The sequence below is a fragment of the Vicia villosa genome, linkage group LG7 (genome assembly GCF_029867415.1).
Source record: "Vicia villosa cultivar HV-30 ecotype Madison, WI linkage group LG7, Vvil1.0, whole genome shotgun sequence".
Taxonomy (NCBI): domain Eukaryota; kingdom Viridiplantae; phylum Streptophyta; class Magnoliopsida; order Fabales; family Fabaceae; genus Vicia; species Vicia villosa.
This window is the reverse complement of record NC_081186.1, coordinates 85,114,199-85,136,995: the sequence shown is the minus strand read 5'-3', so window position 1 is coordinate 85,136,995 and position 22,797 is coordinate 85,114,199. Positions and strand designations below refer to the sequence as shown.

The window sequence follows — 22,797 nt, the reverse complement described above, 5'->3', positions numbered from 1 at the left end:
AGTTGACATTATAAAAAAATTCCGTATTTTTTAAAATATTTGAAAAATTCGGTATAAAAGCTCTGTTTGATAAGACATATTTTTAAGCTTATAGTTTATAGCTTATGTCTTATAAGTTCAGATGACAATTTAGAGCCGTTTGATAATGGTCTTTTTATCACGAGATTATAGCTTATTTTACTAGCTTATAACTTATTTTCCAGACGCTATTTCAAATAGCGTTTTAGCTTATAGTTTTTTTTCCCTTTTTTATCTTTATTATTTTAACAAATATCTATTTTTATCCCTTATAATTTATTTTAATTTAAAATAAAATAATTATGTATTAAAATATTTTATATCATTTTACATTTATAAGTCTAATGAACCGCTAATTTTATCAAACACTTCAATTAGTTTATAAGATATCAGTCTCAACCATTAGATATAAGCTATAAGTCATCAGTCATCAGCCATAAGTCATAAATTATAAGCTATCAGCTAACTTATCAATTAACCGCTATTCTTACCAAACAAACCCAAAGTCATAATTTGTGTTTCAAAGTTTATAATTTTATATTGGATATTTGAAAAAAATCTGGTATAAACTTTTTAAATTTATAACGCATTTTTGAAAAAACCGATATAATTTTAAAAATAAATTCTGATTTTGCACCTACTTTTAAAATTTATGATGTAAAATTTATGCTTTTATATTGATTTTTTCAAAACTTCGTTAAATATTCAAAAATTATGTCATAGATTTTATTATATTGATTTTTTCAAAACTTCGATAAATATTAAAAATAATTGGGAAAAAACTCAATAAAAACCTGAAACCAAAAATTTCGTTAAAAAACTAGCATATTAGTCCAAAAATACTGAACTTTTAAAAAAATTGAACATTTTTATTAGGGATGTTTTGGTAAAATTGTGGGTGTCAGGTAAGAAAAAAAGGTGTCAAGACAAATTCTTCTCAGCATTACAAAATAATTAAATGTCTTATTTAACTATAACAAAGATTTTATAAAAGTTTATTTAATTAGGATTTAACCATGATAAATTTTGGATCATATGCAATAGTTTTTCTCGCACGCTCTTAAAGACAATCTTACCATTAATTATTATTATTTACTGTTGGAAATCTTGTTGTCAATTACGATAAAATTCAATAATTTGTGAGGCAAAGAATAGTAGCAACCAAAATAAATGGTCTACATTAATAATAATCCGTACACAGATAATATAACAGAATAAGGCGGGAAAAAGACGAAGGTTTGTTTACCAAGTTCGATCAAACAATCTACTCTGGGGAGAGAGGGCATCTCTCCAATTCACTATACTCGGGAAGTTGTTACAAGAGATTACAGATGATATACAAGAAAGTAGCCTTCACCTTCAGGTTCCCAAGAACAACCCTGAAGGCGCCCAAAAGCAACCCTATTTTCTATCCAAGTGTTTCCTCTCTATTTCAACTCTCAATATATGAATAACTCAAACTCAAGATGTAAACAAGTATTTCTCAATTCCCTTAGATAACTCAAAAGGTTTCCCAAAACTATTGCCTTTCTAAGGTTTCTCTTGAGAATAGCCAAAATCCTATGCTATACCTTTAAACCCTTGCTCTCCCTTATTGCTGTAAATTCTAAGATTGTCACACCTGCAAGCATATGAGAGATACATATTTATAATAACAAATACCCAACAACTAGAGCCCCAAATCACAATCCAATCTGACATGGGTCCATGGACCGAACCGAAAGAGCCCGAAACACACAAAACGAGAAACTGCCGAAAGAGTCTGAAAAACTCAAAATCACTATTCATTGTCAGTACAGTTCATTATTCATTGTTTGTACGAACACTATTCACCGTCTGTATAGTTCACTATTCACTATCCGTAAGATTTTACCTAATTTTTTTCTTTGAATTTTCGACTGACTTTCTGAAACTTCCGATTTTTGGAGTATATGCAATCTACAAAATATGTTTTCTTTCTCTTCATCAACAAAGGTTTTAAGGCACATCACAACAATCTTTACCTTGACTTTAAACCGTTTTGATACTAATTTAACCATCAACAACATTACTTCTCTCTACTAGGTTGAAACTCTAACCAATGACCTTGATCAAATTCAAACAACCCTTGAATCTTGATCTCGCCACTTGCATCCACTTGTTTACAATTACCCTTTTTGCTTAGGTAATTTAACAAGCCCACAAGTATGATTTTTCAACCACCACTCCACCTGTTTTTAAATGCCTCCCTGAAGGTTTTTCTTTTTGTATTTTGCAGTCCTTTAGCCTCATTCAAAACATAATATTCAAGGCTAACATAATCGTTTCTTTAAGATGCTACAATAACTCTCCTTATCTTATCATGAGTCAAATGATAATTAGAGATCTCTGTAACCGTTTCCTCACTACTACTAGCATCCATAGTAGGAAACTTCATTTAAACCTAAGTTTTCTCTGTTATACTTTTTGACAACTTTCTCCCTTGGTTTTCACAATTCTCGTTTTGAAGAAATTATCTGCTAACCAAATAAGATGTTTTAACCTCAACTCTTCCCCAAAAACTCAATAACAACTCAGCGGTAACATGCATTTTCATACCTTAATTTCTGCAAAATTCATTATACTCCTCTGAAACTTTCTCAAGGCATTCATAACACCTTAAACTCAAATCCCATAGTTCTTCCTTGTCATGAAAGCCTCCACTAGTTAACAATGAATAAATAACAACATTTGAACCTTCTAAAATATATAGACCACATATTTTAGACCATTTAGTAATAATCAATTCACCACGCGAAATCTTTTACACTCCATGTTCAACTCTAGTATAATAGCATAGATCATCAAACATACTTATAGATAACAAATTTCGCTTGAGTTCTTGAACATACCTCACACAGTGAATAAAAACTTCATGATCATCAAACATTTTAAATTTGACTGTACCAATACCATGAACCTTGCATGCTTTACTATCACCAAGGAGAACTACTCCACCATGCACCATCTTCAAAGTTTCAAAGTATTCTATTCTTGGACACATGTGATAAGAGCAACCTGGGTCAATGACCTAACTATATTTAATTTCTAAACTCGATACTACTAGTGCACTGACATCCTCATAAATTTCCTCAGCCGAGGTAACTGCAGCTTGAACAGAATCTTTGTTGACCTTTCTCTCATGACAATCCCTTTTAAAGTGACCGATTTTCTGACAATTAAAACATTTTACTTTTTACTTGTCAAACCTCTATGATTTGGACATCCCTTTACGCTCACCTCTTGACACATTTAAGCCTTCACCACTATCTTCAATATTCTAATCTTCCGACTTTGAAAATTCTTTGGATTTCACCGCCGTATGGACGTCATCAAAAGTAATAGTACCTTCCTTACCATAAATAAGGGTATCCTTTAAGTGCTCAAATGATCAAGGTAATGAACTCAACGGGAGCAAAGCCTTGTCCTCATCTTCAATCTTCACTTTAATATTCTCATGATCATCAATAATCTTGTGAAACTTTGTAAGTTGCTTAGCTATGGATTTGTTCTCCACCATTTGGAGTGAATAGAATTGCTATTTCAGATACAACCTGTGAGCCAAGGACTTTGTCATATACAATTTTCAAGTTTTTCCCACATAGCAACTGCAGTTTGCTCCCTAGCGAATTCTCTTAGAATTTTATCCCTGAGGCACAAGATAATGGCACTCTTGGCCTTATCTAACATCTCGGTCTTCTGTACCTGTGTAAGGCATCAATGCTCCACTCTTCAAAGCATTGATACAATTCTCTGGAATTAAAATTGCTTACATTTTGATCTTTCACAACTGGAAGTCGTTGTTACCAGAAAATTTCTCGATCTTCCATCTAACCATGGTGCTTACTTGTAAACAATACGTCTTTGCTCCACACTCACTGCACCACTTGTAAGGAATCTTGTTGTGAATTACGACAAAATTAAATATCAATTTGTGAGGAAAAGAATAGTAGCAACCAAAATAAATCATCTTCAACAATAATAATCCATACATAGATAATATAATAGAGTAAGGCGAGAGAAGACGAAGGTTTGTTTCCCCAGTTCGATCAAACGATCTACTCTATGGAGAGAGCAACTCTCCAATTCTCTATACTCAGAAAGTTGTTACAAGAGATTACAGATGAGTTACAAGAAAATAGCCTCCGCCTTCAAGTTCCCAAGAACAACCCTGAAGGCGCCCAAGAACAACCCTATTTTCTATCCAAGTGTTTCTTCTTTATTTCAACTCTCAATATATGAATAACTCAAACCCAAGGTATAAACAAGTGTTCCGAATTCTCTTAGATAACTCCAAAATTTGGTATATCTAAATATTCTCCATGAAATGCATTTATTGGAATGCAAGAGGTTGCATCTACCTGTTGATTGCGGAAGTCAAGATCAAAACCAGCTCCTACCATGCATTCTCTTACTTGCTTTCTCTTACCCCTTTCAACCTTAACCATCTTCTCACTTTCGTAGAGTTGTTTTCCTTGTTGGTCAAGGTTCTATTGCAAGTCATTTCTTTCAATGGAAACCCGAGTGCGATTCAGTTGTAGCTCTTGTTTCTCTTTCTTAAGCCTCAAGATAGTTGCCTTGAGCTCACTGACTTCTTCTATGGGAACATGCGTCGACTTAGGTGATCTTGGATACATGGAGGGTTCAATGGGATAAGGTAGCTTAACTTTAAGAACTCTTTCTTGGACTCACTGCACATATGGCTCTTTGGCAATGCAGTCATTTTTCCCAAACTCATTCTTCCCCTTTTCTATGGACTCTGATCCGGACTCGACTTATCTTCTTTAACAAATTGAGATCTTTTACCCCTTCGTACAAGATAAAACCCTCTAACAACTTGTCTCCGGGTTTGTCTATCACCTGGTAACCAAGCTATCGCAAAGCTAGAACAGGATTGTAATTGATGCAACCTCTAGTCCTTATGAGTGATACATTAGGGAAATTACCACAACTGAAAACTATCTCAATGTCATCATTATCACGAGAATACCATGAGATGTCACTTGCAGTGAGAGACATTATTCTCTAAGACCATTTGAGGTTACTTTTATTCTCAATAAAGTGTCCCTTCTTCGGTAGGTGAGATAAGAACCATTCATATAATAGAGGAGTACAACATAAAATCACCCTTCTTCAAATTCTCCAATTGATAGAGTAGTAAACATCAGCAAGTAACGTGGAGAGACACATATAGTCGTGATATTGATGAAATCATCAATATTAAGGAATAAGGTGATCCCAATCTTTCACGTCGGTGAAAGTTGAGGCTTTTTCTACTAAGAACTTTCTTCAAAAACCCTGAGTATTCCCTTAGGGCCCATTGGATTGGTGGTAGATGGAGGGGAGGAGATATTTGTAAATATATATGTTTAGTTATTATTTTATAAGGAGAAAGGAGATGAGGGAAACAAAATCCCTTTTGAACTTACTTTGACAATGCAATTACTTTTTAGTGTTTGCTCCTTAAAATATCTTTCAGACTCATTATAAAAATACATAAATTGATTTTCTAAATTCTCTTTTTTTTTTTGACAAAATACTCTTTTTGGTCCCTTAGCTATACCCTAATGTTCATTCTGGTACCTTATCTTTAAAAAATCTCAAATGAGTCATTTAATTGTTCAAAAAGGTCCACGTTAATCATTTCCGTTCAATTTTTGCTAACGTCATCCGATGTCACGTCATATGCCAGCATCGAAAAGTTGACATCGTTGGCAAAAATTGGACGGAAAAGACTAACGTAAACTTTTTTGAACAATTAAAGGATCACTTTGACACTTTTTAAAAATAAGGGATCAGAATAGACCTTGGGTATAATTAAAGGACTAAAAAGAAAATGTTCCCTTTTTTTTTCAAACTGCTAAATAAGTATTCTTTACTTTTCAATTTATTAAGTTGTCCCAGCTAACTTTTTAAGGAATTAAAATTAAATTTATTTTTCTCAAAAATTGAGTTAGATCAAATATATATATATTTTTAAAAAGATATTGATTTATAAACATTAAATATAAATAAATGGTTTTTCAGATATTTAATCGTAGACTAAAAAATTATACTCATTTCAGCACATATAATTGTACTACCCTACCTTATCCACTCAACAACTTTTTTAATTATTATAGAACTTAAGCATTTATAATAATCTGTCGTTTCCCAATTATATATATAGAGAAAAAAAAACATAAATTAGTGTAAAATATTTTTATACTATCAACCAATCACGGACGTATATCGCCAAGTTATATTTTTAATTTTAAAATACTAAGATGACATGACTTAATGTTATAATTGATGGTATAAAATTCGTTTACACTAATAGTACACTAGAGGTGGCAAAACAGATCGTGGCACGCCGACCGTCCCACGCACCCATCAAACAATGGCGGGTTTGATTGAGATTTTGGGTCAGCCTCCCACCAAAATTCACTGTTGAATTACAAGCTATTATGGTATAGATCATGTCTACAAAATTTAAAATAAACTGAAAATTATTAGATATATCAACGAAATGCATAAAAATTAACGTCTTATGAAACTTCAACAAAACCTTTAATTTTGATCATTTTGTTAACATATCCAATAATTTTCGATTGATGTATAATTTTATGAACATGATCTATATGATACTAGCTTTTAATCTAACGGTAAATTTTATTATATAGATATGCGATAATGAGTTATAGATGTGTCATATTCGATTTTTATATATATATATATATATATATATATATATATATATATATATATATATATATATATATATATATATATATATATATATATATATATATATATATATATATATATATATATATATATATATATATATATATATATATATATATATATATATATATGAATGTTAAATCTTTAATAACCTACTTTCTAAACAGCTATTCTATTGTTCATATTCGAATTTTTCCATAGATGACAGTAACATCTACAACAATTTTGACAAACAATCTCCTCAACTATCATACATGGGTCTAAAATTCTCTCTCTAATTATAAATCTATCTATTTATCTAATCTTAATTTCTAGATACAAACCAAAACACAAAATTTCAAACATAGGTGGTCCTTCTAAAACAGCTTATATATGTTGTTGGAGATAGCAATCACACTTGTTCCTACAGCTAGTATAACCATAACAAGTGCTATAATCTTGTCCTTTCTCGTTGATATACCATGAATATCCCTGTCATATTTTAACAACAAAAAAACATGGTTAATGATTTTTCTTATAGATTAAAATGAATATTAAGAACAAAACAAAATGAATTAATTACCTTAAAACAATAGAACCAGGGAAAACAAAGGAAAGACAAACAGCAGAGGTTGATCCCATGAACTGAAAAATGTACCAAATATCCGGAATTGCTACCGCAGCAATGTAACTAAGAACCAACAGAGCGAGTGTCAAGATCATGAATCTCTTGTTATCTATGGTTAACAAAGGTCTTTTAGGGAAGAGAAATTCATCAACGGTGGTTCTCAATGAGAAATTGAGGAGAGGAAATGTCAACATGATATGAAAAGCATAGCTTAAACGGACCAAAGTATTGAGCAAATGACCGAAAGATGAATCAGCACTTCGGTCGAAATTGATTAGAATGTCTGATTGAGTTGAATCACCAAATAAGAGGTAACCAAATAGACCGATTGAGAAGTATATGAGTGCACATAGGATCAGTGCTATTCTTACTGCTTTTGTCATTTCTGATGGTTTTCCAAGCTCAAATCCAATTGGATGTACTGCAAGTAAAATCAATTATTAGTAAACTAATCAATTTTTTCGTCGCTAAATTACTAATGCAAATAATTACCATTAAAGTGAAATGTATAGGCTGTTACAATGACCGGAACTGTAGAGAAAAGATCAAAGAAAGATGTTTGTTTGTCCAAACGAGGGACCAGTCTAGGTGTCTCTGTTTTTCCTTCGGCAAGAGCAATAATTGCCAACACACAACATATTGTAACAAATGCCACTGCTAGAAGAGTTGATACCGCAGAACTAAACTTCAATGATTCTGTAAAACAACATATAAGACCAAATTTGAGTATTTGCATGTAACATTAAGTTCATTAAATAACCGATATATCTGATTTTTATATAGATCAAGATCAGATACATCTGATATTCAATAATCTAAAAAGAAAATCTTTAAAACCGGCCAAAGTTAGTAATAAACATTTACCTACTCGACGGTACAATACCAATGGAAACAAAATGAAGATCATGGTAAAGATTAAAGCAAACTCTCTTGAATTCCACCAATGAACCCCAAACCATTGTTGCAAAACACCCAAATGTACTTCTCCTTCAGGTTTATTTCCAGAAAATACATCCGCTGCAAAATACATCAAATAATACACAATTATTATTTTTCTTATAGTCTATTGACGAGACTTCTAGTTCTTAAAAATGAATAAGTGAGATCTCGCAGATTCAAAACCGAGACTCACAATTAGTTGTCTCTGTGTATGGCTACCCACTGAACTAGATTAATAAAATATCTTTTAATTTTTTTAATTAAACTAGTAATGATCTTGAACTCAAAAAATGCATGGTTACTTACCCATAATAATTAGGTACATAATTAAACATCCCATATTAGTAATCACAACACAAACTCGAGTTGCTGCAGCTCCTAAAGGACCAAAAGCTTCTCTCATGACACCAGAATACGTCGTCGTTTGACCCGCACGTGTAAACCTCATTAAAAACTCAACCGAAATTTCAGCAAGTAAAGCTATCACCAGAATCAAAACGAACGCCGGGATCACACCGAGAACCTTCAGAGTAGCCGGAAGAGACATAATTCCGGCGCCAATTACGCTGGTTGCGACATTGAACACCGCACCGGAAACCGTTGCCGGTTTCAAAGAAGGCTTGGATCCTGACAAGAGAGGTGCGTTTTCTCCGATCACCGGCGACATTCCGGCGAGAGTGGAAGAAAAGTTTTGAGAAAGTGTTGCTTTGCTGCTGCTTTGCGTTAACAAGATGATGTTTTTTTATAGAGGATTTTGTATTGAATGATTGAAGTTTTTGAAAGACGAAAATGCCATCAATGAATGTATATGTGAAGATTCAAGTGAAGAAATGAAGAGGGTGTTTTTGTAAATTGAGGTAAGTTTGTGACAGGTAATTTTGGTGTTTGTTGCTATTTGTGAAAAAATGATACTAAGTTTAATTTTTAGTGATTCAGTGAACAGAGACAAAGATGGGAAATTTTGACTAATCAGAACACTGAATGTATTTGGATGGAAAAGTGGGTTCTATGATGATTCATCTTATGTTGTTGTCTTTCGCTTATTTGTGGCATGTCATTATTTTAATAGGAAAAATATTAAAATGCCATAGTTGAAATTAAACATTATATAATTTTTAATGGAATATAGTCATTCACTTATGCAATCCGTTAAGATTGCTAATTTAATTTTTTAGTTTAAATATTTGTTTTGTCCGTTAACGTTGCTGATTTAATTTTTTAGTTTAAATATTTGTTGTGTATTTAAAAGTGTTAATATAAATGTGCATTCCTTTTACCAAAAAAATAAATAAATGTGCATTATAAATGTGCATTCCTTTTTGAATATATTTTATAAAAAATAATCTTAATTAGTTGTTGTTTATTAAAAAATGAAAAAGAAAATAAATTCAATGTAATTTGCATTTAATTTATTTTTGATGCACTTTTCAAATAAATATTTAAGTGAAATAACATGGATTCAAGATTCAAGATGATTATAGTGAAAAGTGAAGATTATAAAGTGTACATTGCTTTCAGTGTGAGATAACTTTTATATATTGGATCAAGTGGAGTGGAATTTAGTAGATTTGGTCTTATCCATTTAGGCATTTGTCCGGTCCAAAACAATTGCCCCAGGGTTTTTGGGCATTTAGTGAGCTGGGAAGTCTTTAACGATTGTGATCGGTCTCCAAGGATGTCGTCCGACTTTAGAGAACAATGTTCTTTGTTAGAACATGAAATGTTCTGATCATATTTTCTAGTTTTGATGAAAACATTAGAAATGAATTTTGTATAAGACAATGTGGTACTCAAATAAATTACGTTTTCCATTTCAGGAAAAGTGTAAAAGAGTATGTAATATCTTATCCTTCAGATGCTGACCCAGATGTTCTGGATGGCTACATCAGAACATGGTCTTGAAGACATCAGAACATGGTCTTGAATTCGTCAGAACATGGCTATTAGAAGCAAGCTCTGAAGCTCTAAAAGTATCACACTCAAAGGAACTTCCATAGTCTGAAGCGCTGAAGTTCTAACTTGCACCAAACGCTAGAAACTCTGATGAACAAAGCAAATCACAAAGTTTGATTCCAGAAGAAAGCAAATGATGAAAAGCTAAATAGGCCAGTCTGTCTGTCTGACAAAAGGAACGTTAGAAACATGGCTACAAAAGGCATAGTCAGAAAAAGCAGTTGAAGCAAGGCTCGAGGTAGCTTACAAAAGCATGTAACATTAAATGCAGTATGTATTGTACACGCAAAGCATTAAATGCAGAATTGTTCAACGGTCACATTCTCAACACCTATAAAAGGATCTGTTCTGCCCAAGAGAAAGGTTATAACATATGACGCATAACATTCTTTCACGCAAAGTTCTTGAACACATCAAGCATCTTCATTTTCAAGCTCACATACTTTTGTATATTTAGTCAGTTCTAGATCATAAGCTTAAGAGAAAAATCACTTAGTAATTATAGCTTTTTAGAAGCATTATTATCTTTGTATTTTTTATTATATCTCTATAAAAGAAATTTTCTTGAGTGATTAAGTTGTGATCTGTAGACTCAAGAAGACTTAGAGGTTGATCTAAGTGGAGAACCATTGTAATCAGTTTTTTGATTAGCGGATTAAATCCTCAGTGGAGGTAAATCACCTGTAAGGGTGGACTGAAGGTAGTTTGAGTTCAAACGAACCAGGATAAAAATAATCGTGTTCATTATTTTTATTTCCCAAAAAGACACAACCCTTATTTAACCCCCCCCCCCCTTTCTAAGTGTTTTTCACTCCTTCATTCTTAACCGCTAGTAGCGCCAACACGAGACAAATCTCATTGAGGAGGCATAGGTTTTGGATCCCCAACCTCTCTCTTATGAAATTTGAGGGGTGGGGGAGGGGGTACCAAGACGTTTCAAGCCATCATCAATAAAAAAAATTGATCAAAAAACGATCTCCAGGAACATGTCTCCATTAGTGCACATATGACGATCATCGGAGCCTCAAACTCTCTGAAGTGCAAGTTCCTCTCCAGCATTATCAGGGATACCACACTGAGGTGGTATATAAGCATGCATTGATTATCAATCACTAGCTATCATAATAACATCTATGCAATTCCTTTCCTTGCTAAGTTATACTTTTCTTTATGGTTTTAGTTCTTTATTCCTAAAGTAACTAAATGACAAATATTGATATTTATTATTTTTATTCATATTTGTCATGATGTCCATTTATTAAATAATTCCTCAAAATTAAAATCTTATATCTATTTCTAGGATGATCAACCAAAGAGACAAATATATAACATTAATGCATGTGACAAAATATGTCACTAAAATCAAATCCAATCACACCTAAAGTACTTTTTCTTTAAATTTCATTTTATCCAACATAGAGAAGTTAGATCATGATAAGTAAAAGAAATACAACAACATAGAATCACAAGCTTAACATTTTTAAACAACAAGAAAAAGAAAATATAAACAGTGACACTTCTACTACTCACAGTCTTCAACCAACAAGATGCAAGTTGTGTCACGTCTGATTGAGCAATATTCTTCAAAAATGGTAGAGCGAGAGACGTGTCAGAATATGTTCCAACCTCCCTTCTTTATCATAAATTATTTTTCTCTAAGTATTTAAAACTTCTTAACCTCTTTCCTTTCCCAATACAAGTTCTTTTATAGTCTCCTTCATTTGTAGGGTTACTTTTAGACTTTAGATATTGGGTCTTTTGATTATTAATTGATTTGACCAAAGGAATAAGCTATATTCCTTTATGTATCCTTTAGTACATGAAGTAGTACACAACACATGTAGGAGGCAACACGTCTCACAGTAGACCTAGTATGTAGGATGTCTATTGCACTGCATCAAAACAGTTTTTTCAGATTTTTGTCCTCTAGCATTCATCCTTATCTTTTTAGCTTTACATCTCATCCCTATTTATCTTTCTCAAAACTCTGACACGCCAAACTTAACGCTAAGATTAAAAAGTCCTATATACATATTTTGTCCCAAGATCTGCTAAGTAGTGGTCATATATTTCGGACTAAAACAAACTTGATACTAGAGTTATTCATGTACATACAAAAACACGTAAAAACAACAAAAAGAGCACCTAGTTAGCTCCTTACTATTTAAGCAGTAAACATCCAAAACACAAATAAAAAACTCTAAGAAAGCCTAACTTTTCATTTAATTCAAGTATTAAGGGTTTAAGTATCTCACAAATAATGAGTTATCACACCTCTAAACATTACGTATCTGATAGCTGATATATCTATAGTTGAGATCAAGTGTTCGACTTCTTAACAAAGTTTTATATGTTGACTAGCTTTCTGTGATGACGCTCTGGGTTGAGCCTTTGTAATTGGACATATTTTACTAGGTTTTTAACCGATCTGAAATACCTTCATTTCATAATTTTTTTTATCAAATTCAAACTCATTTACCAGTTTATACGTAACTATTGAAAGGAATGGTAAAAAAGCTGTTGTATTTTATTCCTCAGCTCTAGGCTGGTATATACAATGGTAATACAATAATGATATTAATTATTTCCTTAATGGAGAATAAAGGGAAATAATACAAATAGGGAAATAGTACAAATAGAAATAATATATTCCAACCCCCCCTCAAGTTGGTGCATAGATATCTATCATGCCCAACTTGTCAATCAAATGCTCAAAGGTTGGTCTTGCCAAACTTTTGGTAAGGATATCCGCAGTTTGCTGATTTGAAGTCACAAAAGGGAGACATATGATTCCAGCATCTAACTTCTCTTTTATGAAGTGTCGATCAATCTCAATATGTTTGGTTCTGTCATGTTGAACTGGGTTATGAGCTATGCTAATGGCAGCTTTACTGTCAGAGTATAATTTTAATGGAAGCTCAATTTTCATCTTAAGTTCTTCTAGGACTCTAAGGATCCATAACCCTTCACAAATACCTTGAGACATAGCTCTAAACTCATCTTCTGCACTACTTCTTGCTACAACTCATTGTTTCTTGCTCCTTCATGTCACAAGATTACCCCAAACATAAGTACAATATCCAGAGGTTGATCTTCTATCTGTGACTGAGCCTGCCCAATCAGCATCCGTGAAGATAGACACATTTCTTTCACTAGTTTTCTTAAAATGTAAGCCTTTACCAGGCTTTCCCTTCAAATATCTCAGTATCCTGTAGACTGCCTCAAGATGTTCCTCGTAAGGAGAATGCATAAATTGACTTACTACACTAACTGAGAAAGCAATATCAGGTCGGGTGTGTGACAAATAAATCAGTTTTCCAACCAATCTTATGTTCATGAACAAAAGCTGTGCAACCAAAGATTTTTAATGTCAGATCAGTTAAAACACGAGAACTAGGAAAACATTCTTTGAAAGTAATAATCGGAGTTTGAAAATTAAGAATTTTGGAGGGCATTCTATTAATTAAATATGCAGCTGTTAAAACGGCTTCCCCCACAAATATTTTGGTACTTTATTTGTGAAAAGTAAAGCTCTAGCAACCTCCAATAAATGTCTATTTTTCCTTTCGGCAACTCCATTTTATTGAGGAGTATTAGGACATGAACTTTGATGTACAATCCCATTTTTTAGAAAAAAATCATCCAGGATAGTGTTAAAATATTCTTTGCCATTATCACTTCTAAAGACTTGGATATTTGTTTGAAATTGGTTCTGCACCATTGTAAAAAAATTCTTTACAGCTTGACAAACATCTGATTTCCCCTTTAACAAGTACACCCAACATACTCTTATATGGTCATCTATAAATGTGATAAACCATTTTTTGAGAGAGAGTGTACTTGTACGGTTAGGGCCCCAAACATCACTGTGAATAATAGAAAAAGGTTTTGATGGTTTATAAGGCTGTATTGAAAATTGGGAACGATGATGTTTTGCAATCTCAACCAGGAAAAAAATTAGTTTGACAATTTATATCTTGGGCTAATTTACTGACGGACATTAAATTACATGATAAAGTTGGAACATGAAGGACATTTTTCAGAGTTAACATTGGAGACAAGACAACTGACCCTTTACCTGCAATGGCTGAAAAAGAGCCATATGCAATTTTTATTTTTTGGTTACCTGCACATGGACTATATGAAGAGAAAAAAATAGATTCACCTGTCATGTGATCAGAGGCACCTGAATCTACTATCCAAGTATGACTGGGACTGACACTAATAAATGCAGAATTACCTTTTGTTGCTATAGAGCAAGAAGGAGTTGGAGACTCGAGGAGTTTGTACAGTCTGTCTAGTTGTTCTGTAGTGAGTGGAAGCTGAGGTGAAGAAATTTGCTGCCCTGGATCAGAATTACTAGCCTGAAATGCACGACCACCTTTCTTCTTCCAGTTAGGAGGTTTCCCTTTGAGCTTCCAACAGGTTTCACGCGTATGCCATTCACGCTTACAGTGGTCACACCAAGGAACTTTGTCTATCCTTTTTCCCTCGTCAAGGTTCCTAGTAGCCAAAGCTGAGCCTTCAGATTCAGAGCTTCGTGGTGTCTTGCCCATCATAATACCTTGTCGTGCCTCCTCCCTTCTTATTTCGGCAAAAGTTTCACGAAGAGTTGGCAATGGTATTTTTCCTAAAACTCTACCTCTTACCTCATCAAGGTCTTTATTGAGCCCAGCGAGAAACATGAAGACACGGTCATTTTCTTGTCTTTTGAGAAACAAAACACTATCTTCTGTACACCTCCAATTGTCATCATAACATAGATCCAACTCTTGCCAAAGGGTCAACAACTCATTGTAATAAGCAGTAACATTCATGTCCCCTTGTTTCGCATGCCATAACTTTGATTTTAAACCAAAAATCTGGGAAGAGTTTTGAATATCAGAGTATGTTTCCTTAACAGCTTCCCATACATCCTTTGCAGAAGGCAAAAACATATAAGGCTTACCTATTCCAGTTTCCATAGAGCTTACCAACCACGCAATAATCAGGGAGTTTTCAGATTTCCATTGTTTGTAAAGAGGGTCTCATACTGCCGGTTCAGCTACTGCTCCAGTTAAAAAACCCAACTTCCCTTTGCTATCCAATACCAAGCGAACTGTCTGGGCCCATTCATTATAGTTATTCCCATTCATCTTAGGAATATTGACCTTGAGGGAATATGAGGAACCCTCTTGGTCATTGCCGCCTATATTGAAATAACTGCCATTGTTTGTGACACCCGATGTTTCGTCGCCGTTTCCGCCACCATTGCCATTTCCGCGGCCACCACCGTTACCGCGGCCGCCGCTATCACCGCGGCCACCGCCACCATTGGATCCGGTGTAGGCAAAACCTAAAGCGGGCCAATTCGTGTCGTGATTCACCATAGGGGATTAAACGGGTATGTCAATCGGAAGCTGTTATGGAAGCTTTACAGTAAACCCTAACCCAGAGCTCTTGATACCATATTGAAAGGAATGGTAAAAAAGCTGTTGTATTTTATTCCTCAGCTCTAGACTGGTATATATAATGGTAATACAAGAATGATATTAATTCTTTCCTTAATGGAGAATAAAGGGAAATAATACAAATAAAGAAATAATACAAATAGAAATAATATATTCCAACAGTAACAATGAGTTCCCTCATCCCCTCATATTTATTTTAACTTGTTAATGAAAATTAATAAAAAATTGTGCCTGTGCACATCTACTAGTTTCGTTTGCGCGTTTGCCCATTTGTTGACAGAATTAAAAGAAAATTAGAAAAAAAAATATCAAACATTCATTACAATACAAATGTTAAATTGATGCAAATGCCAATACACATAGAAGGGGAAATTTAAATAGAAATAAATTGATAGTAGTACTATTTGCAGATTTTTTTTTGCAGAGAAAAGGTATCCTGAATCTTCTATTGTGAAATCAATTTCATTACTAACTTTGTGCATATTTTAGAAACAACAAAAAGGCTAAAATTTTGTTTTCATTATTTTCAAAATTATATCATCTCAAATTAGCCTTTCATCTTCTCTACATCATAATTGTTTTTTTTTTTAAGTCTCACATTTTGTTATTACAACAATAATATTTTATCCCACTAAATAAAACTGCTTACGTAGTTGAAATTATATCACAACCACCTATCAAATCTCATATTTTTTATTCAACACGTTAATCTTCATTGTTTTTCTTATAACTTATAGATTTTTTTCTATCTTCAATTGTTTTTACACGATCTTATTATTAAATTAAAATGAACTTAAATTTTATAAATAAATAAAAAATTGTTTTCACCCCAAACGGAGCCTAATATTTCCCTTGTGAATAAACCTACTTTTGATGGTACAAATGGGGAGAAAGTTAATATAAATCCCCCTGAATTTTGAATCATGGTTTTGGCTAGTAGATATGGGTTGGAAGAATAGGATAATTAAAGGACATAAAATAGTGATACATATTTGCATAACTTGAGTCTTCATCACATACACAAGCATTATTCAGATCTTTGTAGAAACAGAATCACTCTTCTGGTGAAAACTGAATCATGATGCTCTCAAACTTGAAAAGGATTCATTGGTGTAGTAACATTATGGTTAATCAGCACTTGAACCATTCAAGTTGGTCCATATAGCAATTCCACTTGTCCCAACAGCCAAAATAATCACCACTATTGCCATTACTTTATCTCTTGTTTTTGATATACCATGCATATCCCTGTGCCAAAAAGAATTGGAAGGAGTAGTTAGGACTTAGGACTCAAACATAACATTTAGTAAGAGAAATTACAGCTGATTCGAAGGGCAACACTCGCACAGAAAAAGCCCGCAAAAAAATAAGTGCAGCGAGCATAGTTGAATGTGTGGGCCTAAAACTTTGTTCCGCCCCGCAAAAAATGAAGGCAGAGCGGGACGGGCTTGTGGACATTGTATTTTTAAAACTTAAAATTCTAAAAAATTATGTTAATGTCTGCGCCTGGAAAAAGTAACGAAGCGGGGCAGACATATTAGAAAGTGCAAGTCTAAAACCTTTGCTTGCCTCGCAAAAAAGTGCGGGAAAACAGACATGTCCAGCAAACCGAACCCGTTTTGCCACCCCTTCAATCGGTTCAGTCGATTCAACTAAGGTTCAACCGATTGAAAAACGTTTGTGATAAAAAGAGGTGACAAATTTAAGGAATAGTACCTTAGTATGATTGCAGCAGGGAAGATGAATGAGAGGCAAACAATGGTAGTAGATCCCAAGAACTGAAAAAAGTACCAAACATTTGGAATAGCCACAGCCACCAAATATGTGAAAGCTAACAAAACAAGAGTTAGTGACACAAATCTTGGAGTGTCCAAAGCCAAAGGAGCCTTATTTTTCTTTGTGAATAATAGTTCATCGATATTGGCCCTCAAAGAATAGTTCATGATGGGGAATACAAGTGCGAGATGGAGGGCGTAACTTAGCCGAATAACGTTGTCTAGCCATCGACCGAAACTTGAATCTGAGTTCTGGTCGAAGTTTACTAAAACGTCCGGCATGATAGAGTCGCCGAACAATAGGTATCCGAAGAATCCAATAGCGAAGTAAATGGCAACGGAGATTAACAACGAAATTCGCACGGCAGAACTCATGTCTGTAGGTTTTACAAGCTCTGCTCTAATAGGATGAACTGCAATAATAAATCAATCATATGTAAAATGATGACATAAAATAAATATATTTAACAATTAATTTTAAATGTTGATGAAACTAACCATTGACATGGAATCCAAAGCCGGTTACAAAAATAGGGACAGTGGTGAAAAGATCAAGGGCAGTGACTTGAGAGAAATCGGGAAATATTCTCACCGACTGAGTTTTCCCGGACGATAATGCAGTAACTGCCATGGAGGAGCATATTACAACAAAAACCAATGCTAAAAGAATCGATAATGCAGAGCTATACTTGAGTGAATCTGTAAACAAGAACAAAATAAGAATAATAATTCTTCATTAGCTGAATCGAGAATTCTGCAAAGTGGATACCTCAAATTCATGTAATCAATACATCAGTTGTCGCTGAATCTAACGATCACTGATCCATTGAAGACATGAATGCAAGGATATCTCAATTAACTGCTTGTACATTTTAGTAGTACCTACACGGCGTAACATTACTAGAGGGAGCATTATGACAAGTGCGACGATAAGAAGAGCAAAAGTGCGAGATGTCCACCAGTGGATGCCAAACCATTGTTGTAGAATACCTAAATGTATGGTTCCTTCGTACTCATTTCCACATAGAACATCTCCTGTTAAAAGAAAAGTCATTAGAAACAATCAAATTTATGTTTCTTAGAATAACTAGTAATTTATGTTAACAGTTAACGTCTGCAACTACAAAACTAACCCTGTTGTTCTATATTATTAGTTGATTGAATTTAAGTAATCCAACATCCGAAAAAAAAATACAAATCACTAATACTTTTAAGTGTATTGGATTAATCTATTTAAATAATTTTTTTTTTATTACTACTATTGTTGTATTAATTTTATTTTCTTTTTTATATCATAAATTTGTTAACTTTTTCAAAAAATTTATTAAACTAATCTAAATAAATGTTTGATATAGTTAAGATAACTATTGTTAAATAAAATTTAAATATGATTTAATATAGATTAAAATTATCTAAATTATCATATTAAATCTAAAAAAATAAAAATCTAATTTGATTAAAAATATATTTAAAATACAACAAATTACTCATTTAAAATGCTAATATAAAATGGGTTTTGCTAACTAGTGCCTCAGCACACTCTTTAAGAGTACTAAATAAAAAAAAAAAATTTATAAAAGATAACCAATACACTTTTAATGCATTCAATACACACATTTTAATAAAAACTTATCAGTTTAATCACCTAAAGAGTGCCTTAAAAGCACTTTTCTTATATAAAAATTAACATTAAAGTAAATAACAATATATCTTCCCATATTTTTAAAAATAAATAAAATGTTACACTTGGTCGTTATATTTATTGAAAATAAAAATTCCCACCAAGTTAAAATTGAGCTTCAAACTCAAACAAACATCTACTTCTACACTATTCTTTCAAATAAAACATATGAGAAAAAGTATAAAGAAATTAAAAATCATAACAAACTTTATGCAAATTTAATTTAAACTAAAAATTAAGAAGAAAAACGTACCAAGAATGATTAAATAAACGATGAGAACACCAAGATTAGTGGTAATAACACAAATCTTAACAGCAAGAGATCCACCCCAACCAAACGACTCACCCACCATACCCGCATAAGTAACCGCTTTACCAGAGCTTGTACACCTCAACATAAACTCAACCGTTAAATCCGTTATAACCGCCACCAACACGATCACAATTAGCCCCGGAATTATGCCGAGGACTTTCATGGTCGCCGGAATCGACATGATTCCGGCACCAACCATGGTGGTTGAGATGTTGAAGACTGCCCCGGAGATTGATCCATTTTGTGGAATTGGGTCATGTTGGGGGGTTTCGCTGTTCTGAGGGAGAAGAGGGGTGACATATTCGGAAGTTGAATTTGACATAAGTGTGGAAATTGGTTGATGAAATGGAATGTTGAATGTTTTGTTTTGGGATAAATTTGGTTTTTTTTTGACAGGTGTGGTTTCGGGTAGCTTCTTATGTTATGATTGATGAGATGAAATTATTAGGTGTCAATGATTTGGTGGGAATATTTTATAAATAAAATGGGTGAAAGAATATATGTAAGGATATTGTTGATTTATGATGATTTTTTAATTGAATTGTATATTTAATTTGATGAACTATTATTTATTCAAATATTTTATCAATTATAGTTAATAAGTGAAAAAAATTAGTAAATAAGAGTGTAATAGTGAAAATAATAATAAAGTATATATTGATATTATAAAAAGACAGTTATATTGAAATAAAAAATACAATAAAATAATTTTGTTTTTTTTTTTTATTTTATGAAAGAGAAGAAGTTCTTTAATATATATCTAAATCGACGAGTTTTAGTTTTAATGTATATTTAGTATGAAAATTTCTCAACCAATTTCATGGATCTCTTACACATCACAGAAATTTTCATTTTTGGCCCTAGTTTCCGTAGATAGATCTCTGGAAGCATTCCATATTTTTTAAAAATTTGGATTCCTTCCGTAGATGCATCTACGAAACCGTAATATACTAGCATATATTGGGAGAAAATACACATAAAATCAATTCAGGAATTATTTCGTAGATGCATCTACGGAATGCTCTTAGCGCCACATTCTTCCGTAGACGCATCTACGAAATTGTCTGATATAGTTTGAACCAACATGATCACTCCCTCCATTGTTTCATTTCTCCAAACACCACATACTCCCCACCATAAAAACCCTACTTCATCTATAACATTGCAATATAATCCTTTTTTGCCAAGTCTTACTTTATGTGTTTATGTGTTTATGCATTTTTCCTTTTTCTCACTACTGCTAGCTACTGCATTGCTTCTGTTGAAAAAATAAACACCGAAAGTTCTGTAGATGCATCTACGGAAGGTGCTAATTTGAAAATTTATGGGTGTTTATCGTAGATGCATCTACGGAAAGGAGAATTATAAAACACCTTCTGTGAATATATCTACGGAACATTCTGTGACAGAGATTATGTGGTCCATAGTCTCCAAAGGCTTCTATAAATTTGAGGTTTTTAGATTTGCATTACACATAAACACAAACACAAATCCTAAACACAAACACAAAAATGTCTCGCATTAGGCCGGATGGATGTCACCGAACATCAATAAAGTGTCCCGATCCTGAACCGAAATACCGCATAAGGGATGGGCATGTCATTTTCTCTCCCGTCAAACCTCCCGTGCCGGTGAAGTTTCGGAATATCCATTCCTTCAACCAACTCAAAAGGACTATCATGTCATTTTAGAGGGGGAGTACGAACCCAGAGAAAAAATTTTCGTTTACGGAAGCACGAGTACAAATTTATCAATTCGGTGGTGCGCCTGAATACTATGGGGTGGGGTGAAAAAATTTCATTTAGTATTAGCTTTTTCATCTTTTAAAATTAATTTCATTATTTGGCATGAGAGACACGAGGACATGTCATAATATTCTATGTAGAAGATGATCTTTCGTGTCTATATATTATTGAATGTTGCACATGAGTGCACTACCATGTATGTGGCATTGAAGTGCAATTTGAATATAGAACTATTCAGGTCGGTCCAAGGGGTGGAAATAGACTAGGTCGATAACAGGAGTCTACAGGCTAGCCTATATAGCCTCAGGTCAGGCCACATATTAATTTTAAATAGAAAAGGCGTAGGCTTTTTTATAAGCCTATTTAGTTAAAAATACTAGATCTCAGGCCCTAAAAAAAGCCTTTTAAGCTTATCAGACCGACCTATTTAAATAAATATGAATACTTTTTATTATCATTATGTTATGTTTTGTACTTTGAATTAAAATACATTAATACAACTTGGTTATCTTGAAAAACTTGTGAAAATAAGATTAAAATACCTGATGAACATTGTTCTCATAAGTTCTTTTAGTTAGTTAGTCTATTTAAACATTATTTTAATTGCTTATTTATATATGTCTAAAATAAATAGACTTTTATGTAGGCTAACAGGCTAATCAGGCCTTCGGAAAGGCCTGACTCAGGCCTAAAAAATAAGCCTACGACAAGCTACAGGCCAGACTTAAGCTTCAGTTTTTTTGACAGGTCAAGCTTAATTTTGGCAAAGCCTAGCTCGGTCCAGCCTATTTCCACCCTGTCATACCCCAAAATTTACCCATCTCATTTCTCCTTTCAAGCTCATACCAAAGTTCAAGGCTCAAAGATACATCCTCCTAAACAATGGCTCAATGAACTAAGGTTTTCAATTCTCTAAAGAAAATCAATGAATCAAAGTCTCCAATGGATTTCATATGGCATATGATGCTTCAAACTATCTGTATGACAAAGTACAAGCTTCAATTCCAAAGATTGTCCAGTCAATTGCTCAAAAAGTCAACAATCGACTAGTTTGACCTAAAAGTCAACTGGGGTCAAAGTACAGTCAAAATTCCTGATTTTTGGTCAACATCCTTATTTTGAAGTATAATTCATCATTTGATCAAGGATTTATCATGATTCATCAAGAAAAGTTCAGAAATCAACAAAACCTAAAGTTTCTAAATTAGGGTTTTTTGACCTAAAGTCAACTGAACTTTGACCAACCATAATTTTCACATGGAACATCAGAAGTTTTCCATCCGAAGCTCATTTTGAAGGAAATTGAATTCTCTACAACTTTGTCTCTCACATGCCAAGACTAAAAATGCTTCAATTGAGAGATTTGGATCAAAAGATTATAGGTCCTTTTTGAAAGTCAACCAAAAGCAGTTTTTTGTCAAAGCCAATATCATCAATATAAAATCCTCAAATAAAAAAAATATTCCAAAATGAATTGTAGAGGACATCCTGAGGTTTCCAAAAAGTCCTAGAACTCCTCCATACCTTAAAAATTGAGAGAGATATGCCTTGTCAAAGTTATATAATTTTGAG

The 22,797-nt window shown here is 33.2% G+C and overlaps 2 protein-coding genes across 3 annotated transcripts; both read right to left on the bottom strand.

Moving 5' to 3' along the window:
* Positions 1–6,918: 6,918 nt before the first annotated feature.
* LOC131617659 (amino acid transporter AVT6C-like) lies at positions 6,919–9,035 on the bottom strand. Its single transcript, XM_058888916.1, has 5 exons — positions 8,615–9,035; positions 8,234–8,386; positions 7,862–8,065; positions 7,325–7,790; positions 6,919–7,233 (listed from the first exon to the last, which is right to left on the bottom strand). The coding sequence occupies exons 1-5, from the start codon at positions 8,973–8,975 to the stop codon at positions 7,119–7,121; spliced, it is 1,299 nt and encodes a 432-aa protein (XP_058744899.1). The 5' UTR covers positions 8,976–9,035; the 3' UTR covers positions 6,919–7,118.
* Positions 9,036–16,563: 7,528 nt separating this feature from the next.
* On the bottom strand, positions 16,564–19,910 carry LOC131621048 (amino acid transporter AVT6C-like). 2 transcript variants are annotated; one of them, XM_058892256.1, is made up of 5 exons: positions 19,421–19,910; positions 18,477–18,521; positions 17,985–18,185; positions 17,428–17,899; positions 16,564–16,959 (listed from the first exon to the last, which is right to left on the bottom strand). In XM_058892256.1, exons 1-5 carry the CDS (start codon positions 19,800–19,802, stop codon positions 16,839–16,841), a joined length of 1,221 nt encoding a protein of 406 aa, XP_058748239.1. In that variant the 5' UTR covers positions 19,803–19,910; the 3' UTR covers positions 16,564–16,838. The 2 variants fall into 2 exon arrangements, with proteins under 2 accessions (XP_058748239.1, XP_058748238.1); XM_058892255.1 differs by having other exon boundaries at positions 18,369–18,521; positions 19,421–19,909.
* Positions 19,911–22,797: the final 2,887 nt, after the last annotated feature.